Genomic DNA, 15,121 nt, shown 5'->3' with positions numbered 1-15,121 from the left:
ACGCTTAGAAAACACTCACGTTTAATGACAGTCTCAGCTTTTTTTTAAAAAAAAAAAAAAGGCTTTATACACTGTATACACATTTATATGGCTTTGGAAGGTACCTGTGCTAGGAAGAGCGCCCCCACCAGGAAGAAATGGCCCGGGACAAGGCTCTGAGGTATGTGGGACCTCTGAGGTTCAGTGTCTCCCAGAGGAAGCAGAAGCAGCTGCCTCCCTGGCTGGCTGGCTGGCTGGCTGTGTACCTTTTGGCTGGGAAATCTATCTCTGATTCACCTGCCAGAAGTCTATCGGTCCAGCATCTCCCCAGAGCTGACTTATTAGGAAAGATACTGCCCTGAGGCCCAGCTGATTGGCTGGGGCAGAATGGTACCCTGGGGATTTCATCACTACCACCACTACCCACAAGAGCCTCCTTATAAAAATGAAGACACTGTGGTCCCCACATTCATTTGGAGAGGTTCTGCTTTGAGGGGCAGAGATGAGGCCGTGGGCAGTCAGGTTGACTATAATCTACATAAGTGGTATATTGTTGGCCTAAGACCGCCCTTATTTTTAAGTCACACCAAAGCCTTTGCCCAGTCTAAGGCAGTCGCTGACAGGTGACCATGACCAGCATGGCCCTCCTTGCAAATGGTGCCATAACCCAACCCACTCCCCTGAGGAGACATAGGCTCTGTCTGTCCCATGCCTGAAGCCACAAAGATGGTGGCTGTGGGTCTCTTTAATGATATAAGTGACCTGGCAGGGGGTCAGTAGCCCTGAGTATGTCCAAAGTGTTGTCAACGGAATGTATTGGCGGGTTCTGCACAGTCAAAGAAGTCAGGGCCTATAAGGCGAGGAAAGCCCTCCAAAACCTTCACCTTCACAGGGTCAAACTTCCAGTAGAGATGGCCACGCAGGAAGTAGGCATAGCCTGAGGAGAGAAGGAGGTGAGGCTGGGTAAGCAGATACTGGGCTCTGCACCTGCCTGTCAGGCTGAGCCTGAGGAATGATGTTGTGCTGAGTGAGCAGGCCATGGCCACTGCTGGATTCTTTGGAATCTGCACAGCTGGATATAGTGGCTTTCATGTCTGTACTCCCTGCACTCAGGAGGTAGAGGCAGGAGGAGAAAGAGTTCAAGGGCATCCTTGGCTACATAACAAGTTTGAAGCCAGCCTGGGCTACATTTATTTACTTCCTGTGCCTTCAAAACAAAATAAATGTGCAGACTCCAGAGCTTGCTTACCAAAACCTCCTTTCCCTTCACGGAGCCCTTCTGCCTGCCCCCAGGGTCTGGTCCAGTAGGTACTGGGAACCTCAGATCAGGAAAGAAAGTACTACTTCCAGTACCAAGCTCCCCTTCACTTCCACACCTGCCCACAGACCACAGAAAACAATACCAGAGGTAGAGAGCTTGATGCTACTCAAAGCAGTTCTCCCAATGAGTCCCAGTGTGAGTGAGCACAGAAGCAAAGGAGAGTAGCAAGCAAGAGAGCACTGGGCTTGTCTCTAGTTCCCTGCACTAGAAGCAGGGGGAAGCCTGGTGGTCCAGTGGTTAGGAGCAGTAACTGATGGGAATCCTGGCTCTCCCATTGTTTATCTGGTATGGTTAGTGACCTCACTGCCCGTTCTTCTGTTTGACCCTCTGAACCTATGCCAGCAAGAGCTGTTATGGCCAGACATGGTGGTGCACTCTTTATCCCAGCATGTGGAGGTAGCAGTAGGCAGATTTCTATGAGTTCAAGCCCAGCATGGTCTACAGGGCAAGTCCCAGTTTAGTCCAGGATACATAGTAAGACCTTGCCTCAAACAAACAAACAGACAGACAGACAGAGCTGTTGTGACATCAGAAGGCTGTTCTGAGAGTTGTTTGAGACAAGTAAGGACTTGGTGCTATGCCCAAAGCATTGTTCTTAGTACGTACTGGCTGTGGCCAAGGGACCTGGGCAAGTCCTTGTACCTCTAGGCCTTCAATCTCGTTTGCAACATGGGTCATAACACTGGGTGGCCACCAGGAGGGGAGATGGCGCTAGACAAAGGACCTGTGAGGATGAGCTGGGCCTCATGAAGTCTGGGGTGGGGGTGGGGGAATGTCACACAGGATGATAGCCACTACTGTGTAGAAGCATGAGGGCTACTACACCCACCTCCCTCCAGCTACTTCTCCCCTAACTCACCCTCAGCATCCTGGAAGGCAGCGTCAATCTCAGAAGGTACCCCTCGCCAGTCAGTGGCACGGCGGGGCACAGGATTGTCCACACGCTGGGTTCTGGGGTGGAAACGCCAATAGTCTCCACCTCGGAAGAAGTAAATCTTGTTCTTCTCAGGACCCCAGACCAAGGCAGCATGGACCGGGGAACTCTGTAGGCCCAGCTCGGAAAGTGGTGCAGGGCCTAGGAATGGCTTCTCACCATCATATACCCAGTACTGAGTACCTGCCAGAGAGAAGATGTTGCCAGGAGCTGCCAAGTCACCACTGCCATGCCGGGCCACCGTGGATCTGCTTGGCCACCATCAGGGACTCTCCCAACCTGTTTCTTTTGTTTGTAAAACATTGCTGGCTGATAGTGCCTTCCCAGCAATCATACCCCACGAAGGATGTTAGGACCAGCTGGGATGAGCTGGTTTGAGAAGAAAGATAAGCTTGGGTTCCATAAGCCCAAGTTAAGGTTATTCTGGTCAACAGAGGGCTGCCCATTGCAGATGTTTGCTGACCACTCTGAATCCCAGCCCCACCTGTAACAGGCCCCTTGGCTGCCTTGCAATGCACATACAGGGTTCCCATGCCTCACCTGTGTTTGTGAAGTAAGTCCTGGAATGTTCTAGGTTGTCACCTCTGCCAGATGAGAATTGAAATCACAGATTCCAGGGTCACTGTGCCTAGATCAGTTTCCTGCTCTTCTTTATCCAAACTTCACGTGAGCCATTCTACCTCCGAGCCTAAATACTTCCTCAACTCTAAAGCCCCACCCCACACGGTGGCTTTGGGGGTTGACTATATCATCATGAAGCTGCAGAGGGCAAGACCTTCAGTGCTACTCGGATCTCAAGAGCTACCACCTCTGGCAGACTCTCAGCTGTGCCCAGGGAGTGAGCCCCCACTCTCCCTTGGCTCTAAGTCCTGTCTTCCACCCTCAGTGTCCCTGAATCCTCGGTCACTGGCTTCCAGTTCCCACTCACCTTGGAAAAACCAAATATGACCCTGGGCATCCTCAAAAGCTGCATCCACAGGGCTGGGCAACCCTTGCCAGTGCCGAGAGGCCAGAGCAGGGTACCCAGGCTGCAGCTGCCCACTGCGCAGCCTCCACACAAAGCCTGCCTTGAAGAAGAAGAGCTCGCCTCGGATGGTGGAAACTGCATCAAAGGAAGTGTCACAGACATCCGGCGGGGTTTCCGCCTAGGGTGGGATAGAGGAGCCAGAAAAGAGCACATACTGGAGCCATAAGGCCAGCAGGGGTGCACAAAGGGAACAGAGACAGCGCCTTAACCTCAGTCTTGCCTCCCACCTCCTCCTCACCTCCACCAGGGCAATCTCGTTGGTATCTATCCCAGTCTGGGAGCCTAAGGCTGGGGCTTGGGAGGTAGGGGCCAGCTGGGGCCGGCCATAGAGGTGCTGGATGCCTCTTTGGTCATCTGGGCTGAGGCTCAGTGGGTATCGGAAGGTGTAGAAAGGGGACATAAGGGCCTTAGCTGCTGTGGTGTGCTGCAGCCCCAAAACATGGCCAAATTCATGAGCTGCCACTTGGAGCAGGTCTGTGCCTGGACCTGGAAAAGGGGGTGGTGAGTTAGCAACCTCCACCTCCTGCCACCAGTTGCCAAATCTCTAGACCCCAACTTAAGTGCTCTCTTAAGTTGCCTTATCTGGAAGATAGGTCTCTAGCACATACCTTGGTTGTCCCCAATAGTCCAAGTTTCATCATAGTCAAAGTGAACGTCTCCTTCTCGGTGGGTCTTAGGGAAGAAAGCATGGGCCAGAATGCCTCCAGGCCCATCAAATGGCAAGTTGTCCCCATGCCAGTACCTGGGGGTGGGGGTGGGGCAGAACGCAGTCAGAGGCTGCTGACAAGGGGCTGTGTTCCCAGAAAGATCCCAGGCCACAGATTTCACCTGGTGAAGTCAATCATGATGTCAGCACGTCCCTCATGCACCTCGGTGAAAGTGAGTGGTGTCACCTCACTCCATACCTGGAGGGCCTCTGCCATCGTCTGCCGTACCTGCTCCCTTACAAGCTGCCATGGGAAGCGGAGGATCCTGGGGGAAGGTGGAGGGGCCTGGGCATGGGGCAAGGAAGCCCCTGAGGACTGAGGAGTCAAGCTTCCCCTAGAGCTGAGAGTGGTGACTCATGCCTTTCTTCCCAGCACCGGACAAGTGGAGGCAAGAGGATTTCTGTGAGTGTGAGGCTATCTGGGCTGTTACATGAGAGCCCTGTCTCACCACCTCCTCACAAGAAAGACGCATTGCCTGTGGACGATCAATGGCTATGTGCACTCAGGACTGCAGCCAGGAGTGTCCTCGGTCTCAGGTTTAGGGAACTGTTTCTAGACATGGGTTCGTTCACCTTTGAATGTTGTATGTGTTTATATATACACACTGAGTGGAAAGGATACAAGGCCAGGGGTCCCAAGACCTGACAGGACAACTCACTGTGAGGAGCCTTATACTGGAACTTGGTTCCCCAACCAGGAAATTCTGCACCCCTATCCCAGCTCCAATGCCATGTGACCCTAGACCATTGTCTCTAAGTCTTGGCTTCCTCACCACCTGCTGAGGGACCTACTAGATCACTAACAAGGAATCCACCATTACTCGTGTCCACCTACAAAAGGCCTAAGTTGTTATGGCAGATTTGAACGATCTACCAGGGCCGTGGCTCTGTCCCATTCACCACCAGTCCCCGGCCTAAGCCTTATAAGCATCTACTAAAATCTGTCTGAGTGTCTGAAATCTTCCCTCAGGCATGCACTGAGGGTCTTCTAGGCTGCAAGAGGGCCTAGTCTGCATGTGTCTAGACCAAGGTTCCAGTTATTGGTCCATCAATGGCTGGGGGAGGAGGGTCAGTGGGCATGCAGGTCTGTGTGCTGTGTGAATGTGGCCTTGGGCATCTTGGGATGAAGGTGTAAGGATAACAGGCAGTCCTGCTCCCCTGCCCTCTGGTCCCTACCTATAGGTGAGGTCTGTCTTCTCCCAGCGCCCTCCTGACAGTACGAAGCGCTTCTGTCGGTTTCGGGCATTCAGCACATCAGGTGAGTCAGGCACACCACATCGTGGAGGTCTGGAGCTACTAGCAGGACTAGAGGCCCAATGGGAGGCAGGGGCAGATGTTAAGCTGTGAGGCAGAGCTGCGTGCTGGAGCTGCGGCCCTCTCTTCCCAGGGAGGTGACGGTTATGGCTATCCTGGGCAAGAAAAACGACGCAAGAATCAAGTCAACTCAGATCACTGGGGCCTAAGGTTTAAGATGTAGTTCTTTTTGTTTTTTGGGTTTTTTTTTGGTTTTTTGTTTTGTTTTGTTTTGTTTTTGAGACAGGGTTTCTCTGTGGCTTTGGAGGCTGTCCTGGAACTAGCTCTTGTAGACTAGGCTGGACTTGAACTCACAAAGATCCGCCTGCCTCTGCTGGGATTAAAGGCGAGCTATAGTTCTTTAACATAGCATGCTTAGCCCACTGAATTGCTGGGCGAATGGAGGATCTTGAAGGTGTGCTGGCACAGGGCTGGGTCCATTGGCCTTAGGTTGAGACTCTGGTCTCCTGTTACTTGTTCCAAGGCATCAAGCTCTCTAGTCTTCCTCCTGCCCTGCTAGAGGGTCCTGGGCTGTCTGTCACCAGCTCCTGTCCAGGCTAAGGAGGTCTGGATGGAGAACACATTGAGACTAGAGGAACATGAGCCTATGAAGCCCTAACTGCAGTCTCCAAACATACCCAGGAAGTTCCTGAGGAGGCTCCTATGACACTCCCCCAGCTTGGAGGGGCTACAGCCTGCAGTGTGGCCCTGGGCTAGCTTACCTAACAAATGCGGATGAGACTCCCAGTAAGTGCTGCCTGGAGAACACAGGTAAAGCATATTGAGCACTGAGCACAGGCCTTGGGCACCAGGTAACTGAGGTCTGATTTCCCTTTCTGTGGTGTAGGTGGCGGTGCAGGCATGGCAATGGATTTCAGGGCTGACTGTACTTGTGCTTGACCACTGAGAAACACCCCATCCGTGTGAGGTCCCAGTTCTAGTAGAGACATTTTTGCCCACACCCTTCCAGATCTGTGATCTCATGCCCCTTTGATGCGGGGGGGGGGGGCGGGCGCGAGCTAGGGACAGCCAGTGCCCACCCTGTCAGTGTCTCAGGACGACTGATGGCAACAGTGGCCAGAGATGAGTTTTCCCACATCTTCCCATATCCTCTCCCAAGGGACGAGGTTGCAGTTCTCTTCTTTGGGAAAGTTACAAAGCACCTGCTGCCTCCCAGGTAATTTGCATGGGTAAGTTACCCCCCCCCCGGGGACCCCCTCAGTGTCCCAGTGAAGATGTGGATCTGGTTCTATATGACCAGTCACAAGTGCCTGTCCAACCTGGCCAGCTGGACACACAGATTCTTCTATGCAGCTCTAACAGGGGGAGTCTAGTGACCCTCTCAAAGAATGGCAGGGTGTTGTCAACCCTCAGGAGCCCCTCCCAGCTCAAAGTCTAGCCTGTTCGCTTGGTGTCTCCTCTCTGCCAGAGGCTGGCGGAGCCGCCATGAAAAGACGAAAGGAAAAGGAGATGTACAACCCTTCCCATCTCCAACAAGGTCCTGAAAGCTGAATTCTCTGCCCTGGTGACCTGCACAGGTCACTGTCTTTGTTGAGCTTCAACTTCTCCATCTTTCAGATGGCAATAGTGCTGGAAGAAGGAGCTGAGAGTCACCCTGTAACCCTGCAACAGCATCTCACTTGGAGAGGTCCTTCCCAGACCCTACCCCCTTAGGCCTTGTACTCCCAGACTTGGGACTCTCCTCTTCCCAAATTCTCAGTCCTCCCAGGGTTCCTGGGATCCAGTGAGCTGGATGGGTAAGCTCAGAAAACCCCTGGCCTCATCTATAGCTCTGGAGAGTTTGGGGAGAAGTCATTAATTTTACCCTAAATGTCCAGCATCCCAGAGCAGGAACAGAGTCCAGAGAGGTTAAAGACTTAGCTCCAGATCACACAGCAAGCTAGACAAGAGCTGAGCTCCGACCTGGGGCTTATACCTCTCCTCCTCAGAATTCACCCGCACCCCACCAGCTTGGCTCATCTCCAAGACCCACATTCCTAAGGAGCATTTCTGTTTCTAGTGTACTCCCTCTTTCTCAGCTAGCAGCCTTCCTTCGGCCTGCCCTGTGGAGGGGCCTGACTCACTCTGCCCCACCCTCCTTTGGCCTGGCAGCTGCCAATCTACAGCCTCAGACACACTCAAGGGATTCTAGACTGACCCAGTCTCCTGGCATAGCTCAGACACTCAAGGTCAGTCCTAGGAGTACTGTCCAGACCATGGGAGGAACCTAGTGGAAGGTAGATAAGAAAAGGCCGCAGACTGGGAAGCCACCAGGGAAGGCCAGGCTGGTGGTGTCCTTCCTGAACCTCAGTTTGCTTTTGATGTCAGTCTCCTTGAGAGGCAGTCCCTTAGTCAGGCTGTGATGAGGCAGGGGAGCATCAGAGAAGGCAAGGAAACAGCCAAGTCATACATTCAACGGGTACACAGACTCCCCTCCTGTCTAATCACCCCCTTTCCACCCCTCCCCCACTGACTCCAGAAGGGAAGGCAGCTTCCCGGGCCACTAGGTTGTGGGGCTTTCACCAACTCAGAAAGCTGGGGGCTGGGCTGAATAAATATTTACAGAACTCTTTTGGCCCTGCTGGTGGCAGTCTAGGGACAAAAACACTAGAGGGGACCCTCTCTGTGCATCTATAGAGTGATGGATCCTCAGCTGAGATCCTACCTCAAGCTTGTCCACAGGTCCTGTGCAAGCCTCAGAGTGGATACAGCTACAGCTGACAACTGTCTCTCCAGTGTACCTGACCTTGCCTCGTGTATCCTAAATGCCCAATAGTAGACACTGGGGCTCCCTCCCGTTTTATCCCCTTACAGATGAAGGAGTCAGGGGGAAGGCATTCACTCAAGGTTTCATGGTTCAAACTCAGACCTCTCCAGTTTCCAAATGTGTGAGTTCAACCCACGGTGGCCTGGCAGGGAGGTGGGGGCCAGGGATGTTGACCACTGTGCTGCAAGTCCTAGGGCAGGGAACTCCATACTCTGCCTGAGGAGCTTCTGACCCACGATACCCACCCCTCTTTCCAAACCCTTTTGTGCCCAAGGCCAGTGTGAGGCAAATCTGGCAGATGGACCAATGTGGCTGGACCAAGGGACCAGCCCCAGAACACCTGCCTGTCATACCTTTCTCTCACCATTCCCTGAGCTGGCTGGTCGCCTCAGCTGGCAGCTGAGGGCAGGGTACCCGGTGGGTATTGTAGGTCTCTAGTAGTCCCTGCTCCAGCCCCAAAGCAGCTTAGTTGCCTCAAAGACCAGCTTGGAAGGATACAGCTATTGGGACAAACGCGCTGTGAGTCCCCTAATCCCCTCTCCTCCCCCCTTACCTCTTTCTCTGCACCCCGTCTCTTTTCTCTCCCCGTGTTTTTGTTCCCTGAGGGTCTCCAGTGCCCAGTTTCAGTGCCCCCCCCTTTATTCTGACTGCCACCTGATGCTCATACACGCTCTCAGGGCGCATTCTCTGTTAGCCCCAAATCTCCCAAACTTGCCTCCTGCAGGTTGAGGCACCTCTCTCAACTTGGGCCTCATTTTCTCCTTCCCTAGCTCTTCCTTTATTCTTCTCCATCCCACTGTAGACACCTTGCGGAGGTGCTCACCGGAGGCTGCCGCCCCCCAACCCCCGCCCCGATTTGCTTTGCTTCCTTCCTGTGATGATCAAGGGGCACTGGTACCCACTCTGTCTGCTACTTCTACCAACACACACTCCAGCATCCCTAGCTGGGGCTGGAGAAGCCGGTCCCCAAGCAGAGTCCAGCGCGCACATTTGCGCCTAACCAGCCGCATAGGCTCCACTTGCACACCGCCAGCTACGAGAAGCTCATTATCCCGGCCAGAGAAAGCCAAAAGGCATTTCAGGGACCGATTGCGCTAGGGTGACTCTAAACTCGGTGGGTCAAGCTTAGCAAGTGGGCCCAGTCCGCGTGCCCAGCCCTCCCTCGGGGAGGAGCGGCGGGCACTCACCGGTGGCCTGGCCCGGGCCATCAGCGGCGGCGGCAGGAGCAGCAGCAGTAGCAGCAGCAGCAGCAGCAGAGGAAGCTGGAGCAGGAGGGCGCGCGAGAACGCGCGGAGGAGACAGGCGGCCAGTGCCATCCGCCCGGGGCTGCTGGGCCTGCTGGGCCGCGCCGGGCCGCCGCCCCTTATAGCATTCGCCCCGCCCCCACCGGCGCCCGGACCGCACCCCCCCCACACCGCCCCGCCTTCCCCTGCCTTTTGTTCTAAACTCAGCCGGCCTGCAACCCCAGCCTGGGTTAAGGAGGAGTGCCTTCAGGGGCTGGACCCCTCAGACGGAGTGAGTGCTGGGGAGAGATGATTCTTCCTCCTATCCAAGCCCACTTTCAGAAGTCTCATCCTCTGCCAGGACTCCCTGGTGGCTTGACCTCTGTCTGACTTCTTTTAGCCTGTGACAGGTGGTCAAATGCCCTCATCTTCACAGCCCTAGCCAGTCCACTAGGAAGGGTGGCACAATAGCTCACGAAATGAACCGGCTATTGAAATATGACCTCTGGGGAAACTGAGGCGTATGGCAGAAGTTGGCCAGCCCCTCGCCTCAAAACAAACCAGAGACACGTCTGGAAAGATGGATTAGCAGTTAAGAGTACTTGTTGCTCTTGCAGAGAACTAGGTCCCATTCTTAGCACCCACATGGTGGCTATCCTAGGATCTGATGTCTTCTTCTGACCTCCAAGGATACTAGGCACACACTGATACACACACACACACACACACACACACACACACACACACACACACACACACAAACACACACACACTATCGGGCCAGAGACAGTTCCGGAGAATCTTGGAGGGAGAGACCAGACTTCTGTGCTAGCGGACAAGCAGGTCAGATGGCTGGGAGGAGAGGAGCAGAGGCGGAGGTCTGAGTCGGGCACTGGAGGCCCAGGTTGTTCAGACCCTAGCCTTTTCCTGACTCAGCCATCTGAGAGGTGAAGGAGAGAATCAAAGGTGAGAGAGTGAAGTGCACATGCCAGAAAAGTTCATCCACTCTCATCTCTGCAGGGGGTGCCCATCTGTGTAGGTGGGCTTTCCCTTAGGCCACCAGCTCACAAATAACTACACTGATACTTACTAATTATGAAAACTCCACCTATAGCTCAGGCTGTTCCTAACTAGCTCTTACAGTTTAAATTAGCCCGTTTATATGGATCTACATTCTACCACATGGCGTAACCCCTTTTCTGTTTTGCTCCTCCTGTTTCCTCTCCTTGTCTCCTGGAGTCTCCTGTGTGCCTAGATTCCTACTCCTCTTCCTCTCTCTCCCCGGAAATCCCTGATGCACCTCCTGCCTTGTTATTGGCCGTTCAACTTTTCATGACACAAACCACAGCAATACACTTTCACACAGTGTACAAATATCCCATCCTGCAACTGTGCTGTGTACCCTCTTTGATGACAAGGGGACTCTCCGATGCAATGGCAGACCTGCAAAGCTAAGATTCAGACAGGCAGGCAGACTGGGCCCTGAGCTGCTGCAAGGTGGAGGCCATAGAGCAGTCGGTTTTACTTGGCCATCTGTGATCTTTTAAAAAGCCTCACCTTTGCCAGGCAGTGGTGGTGCACACCCTTAATCCCAGCACTCCCAGCAGGCAGATCTCTGTGAGTTCCAGGCTAGCCTGGGCATGATGATGTATATCTTTAATCCCAACACCTGGGAGACAGAGGCAGGTGGATCTCCGTGAGTTTGAGTTCAGTGTGGTCTACACAGTGAATTCCAGGACAGTCTGGCTACATAGAAGGACCTTGTCTCAACAAAACAAAACAATCCCCCCAACCCTAAAACATTTCATTTGTGCAGCACATAAGCAGCCTTCAGCATTGCCAGGAATGCATGTAAGTTGAGAAACCAGCAACTTACCAGCCAGCGGCTAAGGCATTACCACACCAGTGCAGGATCTGGAAAGCAGATATGTGCATTTATACAGGTGGGCTAGCCACAGACGCCTGCAGAAGATGAACCTGGAAGGATGTTACCACTGCATCCCAGGTAAGCAGAGACCAGACCTATAAGCCAGTGGGTTTGGAGCAAAGCCTGGCATTTTGGGGGGAGGGAAAGAGTGGTTCATGTTTTACCTGCTTGCCTCACTGGGAAATAAACCCTGCAAATAGGTAAGGACTCCCTTTCAGAAGTCCTGGTAGAAGAGAGCTGGCTACAGAGGCTGCTGAAAGAAACAAGGTTTGGGCCAAGCAGTGGTGACTCGTGCCTGTAATCAGCACTTGGGAATCAGAGGCAGGGGGATCTCAGTGAGTTCGAGGCTAGCCTGGTCTACAAATCAAGTTTCAGGACAACCAGGGCTGTTACACAGAGAAACCCTGTCTTGGAGAGAAAGAAAGAAAAGAAAGAAAGAAAGAAAGAAAGAAGAAAGAAAGAGGGAGGGAGGGAGGAAAGAAGAAAGTAAGTTAGGGACCCGGGAATGGTCATGGCCTTCATATCCAGTGTATGGTCCTGAATAGTTTTGACCCCCTGGTCCTGAGACTTTTGCTCTATTGAATATTTGGTGCTAGGTGTGATTTCTGCTGTTACAGTAAACAGTGACAGAAGAGGGGAAAGAAGTCATGGCCCCTCTGTGCCACCCTACTCTGGCCAGAGGTTACTTCACTATTTATCATTACTACTACTGCTACTATTTTTTTTTTCCAAGACAGGATCTCTCTGTGTAGCTCTGGCTGTCCTGGAATTTCTCTGTAGACCAGGCTGGCCTGGAACTCACAGAGATCCACCTGCCTCTGCCTCCCAAGTACTGGGATTAAAGGCGTGCACCACCACCACCCAGGTTTTTTAACTTTTTTTTTTTTCTGTCAGAGGTTATGACGTGACTCCAGTGCTCTCAAACAAAGGCCAAAGGTGCTAAAAATGACAAGCCCTAGGTTTGACCTCTGCTGGCAAACACTTCTAGGCATTCAGGTCACCTCCGGGATGGCTTGTGTGTTTCAAAAACACTACCAGTTTCTGGCGCTGTGTTCGAGGATGACTGTGGTAGGGTGATCTCAGGGTTAAGGGGCCGGTGGTAGTGTGGTCTCAGGGTTAGGGCCACCTAGGACAGGCATAGCTCAAGGATGCCAGCGCAATGTGAGAGTCAAGGAAGGATCGAGACACCTCCTAGCTCGGATTCTGATAACGCACCACTAAAGACCTTCAGGCTCCATCCAGTCCTATGGTGATCCTGGAAAAGCTATTGTCAAACCCTATCTTGTGACAGGAGTCAGGGAGCAAATCCCGGCCTGGAATCTCTGTTCCCTGTCCCGCTGATGGCCTACGTGTGTCTTTTCTTCCTCCGGGACTCGTGACAAACCCCTTGGGTTCTGCGACGGTCCTAACAAGGCGCACTCTGCACCTGCTTGCTTAAGCCTAGGGGTTTACAACACTGACCGGGGTCTTCTTGACCCTCAAAGCTCCGCCCCGCACTGGGATGGCTCAGCGCCCTAATCCAGAAGGTTACTGGCCAGGGGCGGTTTGCCCCCCCCATCTGTGGGTGTGTCCCAGAGGCCCCGCCTCAGATCCCACCCTTTTCACCTGACTAGCCGCACGCTGCAGCGTTTGTTGCTCGCACTGAGCTGCTGCTACGGTCCACGCTTCTTGCTGTGATCCTCCTTGGTCCTACCAGTGTCATGCCTCGGGGAAGCCGCAGCGCGGCTGCCAGGCCGGCCAGGTGTGTGTGTGTGTGTGTGTGGGCGGGGGACAGGGACCTCCGTGGGGAGGGGCGAGGGAAGCGTGGGGACTCTCCCAAGGGCGTCCGCAGAATGACCTTGGAGGCTGCTGCGCCATGTTGGCTTGGGGGAGGACCGGTCCCCGGAGCAGAGGGGCTTGTTCTCCGGAGCTTTAACCTTGCCTCCCCTTGCTTCCCGCAGCCGCCCAGCCCACCCTCCTGCGCACCCACCACCCTCAGCGGCTGCCCCGGCACCTGCCGCTTCGGGCCAGCCGGGCCTTATGGCTCAGATGGCGTCCACCGCTGCTGGCGTAGCTGTGGGTTCTGCTGTTGGGCATGTCATGGGTAATGCCCTGACCAGCGCCTTCAGTGGGGGAAGCTCGGAGCCTGCCCAGCCTGCCGTCCAGCAGGTGAGCGAGAGGACTTAAGAGAAACGGAGGCAGGATTCTCTCGAGGAGACAAAAGGAACCACTTAAGTGTCCAGCGAGGGGTGACCCAGTTCAGAGTTGCCCCGGGGCCCAGGACTGTGACCAAAAGAGGGTCCTAACCTATGTTAAACCAACTGTCCCTACCTGGGAAGCTCGCCCCAACTCTCGTTTGCGGGTAAAATGTCTGACTGCTGGAGACTGACACCCACTAGACCTTGAAAGATGGAGAAAACCCCAGCTCAGATGAGCGCAAACTTGTCCAAAGACATCTAACCCTAGCTGAGCAGGGAGAGATGCAGTATTTATTTCCCTAGCCCTTGTGCTCACCAGAGCCCAACCTGCCATCATGGCGTCTGTTTCCTGGTGACCTGTGCCCCACTAGGGTTCTGCTATTTCCCACCAGACTTGAGCCAAATCCAGATACTAGTTTGCAGTGTGAGTCCTGGGTCATGAGATTCCCTGTGGCTGTGCCAGGACGGTGCTGTGTCACTCTGTGTACACATGTAGTGTACAGCTTTTTCTAGAACCTTCTCTTCCCCGCCTGCATTTCCCCAGCATGTTCATTTTGAGATGAACAGATAGAAAACCCCTGCCTATCTGTTGAGTGACCTATAGAGGGGCTGCTGGGTTCACCCTGTGCCAGGGATGCAATAGGGCAATCTCATCCTGGTCACTCAGCCTGCCTTGAACCATCCTTGGGGGACCAGGGCTAGGGTTATGGGGAGAGGCAGGAAGCTTCCAACTTTGGTATTTGATGTTGGGTACCAACCTTAAGCTGACAGTTTTGCCTCTTATACTCTCCCCTAGGCCCCTGCCCGTCAGGCCTCTCACCCCCTACAGATGGGGCCCTGCTCCTATGAGATCAAGCAGTTCCTGGATTGCTCCACCACTCAGAGTGACCTAACCCTATGCGAGGGCTTCAGTGAGGCCCTGAAGCAGTGTAAATACAATCATGGTGAGCAGGGGGTGACACTGGTGGGGTTGGGGTTGGCAGACCCTCCGGTACCTGCCCATCACTGGTTTGTCTTGTGATTCCCTCCACAGGTCTGAGCTCCCTGCCCTGAGGAGGCCATGGGCCTGCTCTTACCCTAACCCCTCACCGACAGCCTGACCAAGATGAGATTGTACCTGGAACTGGAGTAAGGAGGGTAATTCTCACCCCACGGATTAACAAAAGACATAAATGTTCAATTAAAGAGTTTACTTTAGACCACAGTCTTCTGTGTGCCCACTGATTCCCTGTCTGGTGGGAGAGAGGGTCGGGGGGATGGGTGAATGTATGTCTCATTAGCGTACTATGCTGTGTGTGTGTGTGTGTGTGTGTGTGTGTGTGTGAGAGAGAGAGAGAGAGAGAGAGAGAGAGAGAGAGAGAATATCTATTGCTGTGTAACCCTAGGCTGTCCTTGAACCTCTGGGGATGGGGTGGGAGGATCCCCGTTATAATCTGCATGTGGATAGCTAAAGACAGATTACTCTGGGGATCTCTAAATTGGGGAGAGGGGTGAGACATTTGCAGATGACCCAAGGGCCTTAGCCCCTTCAAGAGAAGCCTGCTGTCTCTGCCCCACGGGGACATCTGCTCCCTCACTCTTCTTGTTTTTGTCCTTGGATCCTTTTCCCTGCCCTCACATGTGGGGGTGAAGGGGGGCGTCTCACATCCTGTCTGTGACCTTTCTCTTCTTGCTGATGCAACTTCTTAGTAATGCCAGGTTCTGAAAGAGGAGTGTGGCTGGACGGGCCTGTTTGCAGTCGGTCATAATGCAGAGGTCAGGGCCAGT

The 15,121-nt window shown here is 53.7% G+C and overlaps 2 protein-coding genes across 3 annotated transcripts; one reads left to right on the top strand and one right to left on the bottom strand.

The window, feature by feature from the left end:
• On the bottom strand, positions 1-9,377 carry Mmp11 (matrix metallopeptidase 11). Of its 2 annotated transcripts, XM_027394230.2 has the most exons (8): positions 9,215-9,377; positions 5,144-5,376; positions 4,090-4,233; positions 3,870-4,003; positions 3,500-3,747; positions 3,163-3,379; positions 2,160-2,417; positions 1-916 (listed from the first exon to the last, which is right to left on the bottom strand). In XM_027394230.2, the coding sequence occupies exons 1-8, from the start codon at positions 9,341-9,343 to the stop codon at positions 783-785; spliced, it is 1,497 nt and encodes a 498-aa protein (XP_027250031.1). In that variant the 5' UTR covers positions 9,344-9,377; the 3' UTR covers positions 1-782. The 2 variants fall into 2 exon arrangements, with proteins under 2 accessions (XP_027250031.1, XP_027250032.1); XM_027394231.2 differs by lacking the exon at positions 4,090-4,233.
• A 51-nt stretch (positions 9,378-9,428) lies between these two features.
• Positions 9,429-14,558, top strand: Chchd10 (coiled-coil-helix-coiled-coil-helix domain containing 10). Its single transcript, XM_027394242.2, has 6 exons — positions 9,429-9,542; positions 11,067-11,255; positions 12,791-12,918; positions 13,118-13,325; positions 14,151-14,298; positions 14,388-14,558. The coding sequence occupies exons 3-6, from the start codon at positions 12,878-12,880 to the stop codon at positions 14,405-14,407; spliced, it is 417 nt and encodes a 138-aa protein (XP_027250043.1). The 5' UTR covers positions 9,429-9,542; positions 11,067-11,255; positions 12,791-12,877; the 3' UTR covers positions 14,408-14,558.
• Positions 14,559-15,121: the final 563 nt, after the last annotated feature.

The sequence above is a fragment of the Cricetulus griseus genome, assembly GCF_003668045.3.
Source record: "Cricetulus griseus strain 17A/GY chromosome 1 unlocalized genomic scaffold, alternate assembly CriGri-PICRH-1.0 chr1_0, whole genome shotgun sequence".
Classification (NCBI taxonomy): domain Eukaryota; kingdom Metazoa; phylum Chordata; class Mammalia; order Rodentia; family Cricetidae; genus Cricetulus; species Cricetulus griseus.
The sequence above is the reverse complement of the archived record's forward strand: the minus strand, read 5'-3'. Positions and strand labels throughout refer to the sequence as shown.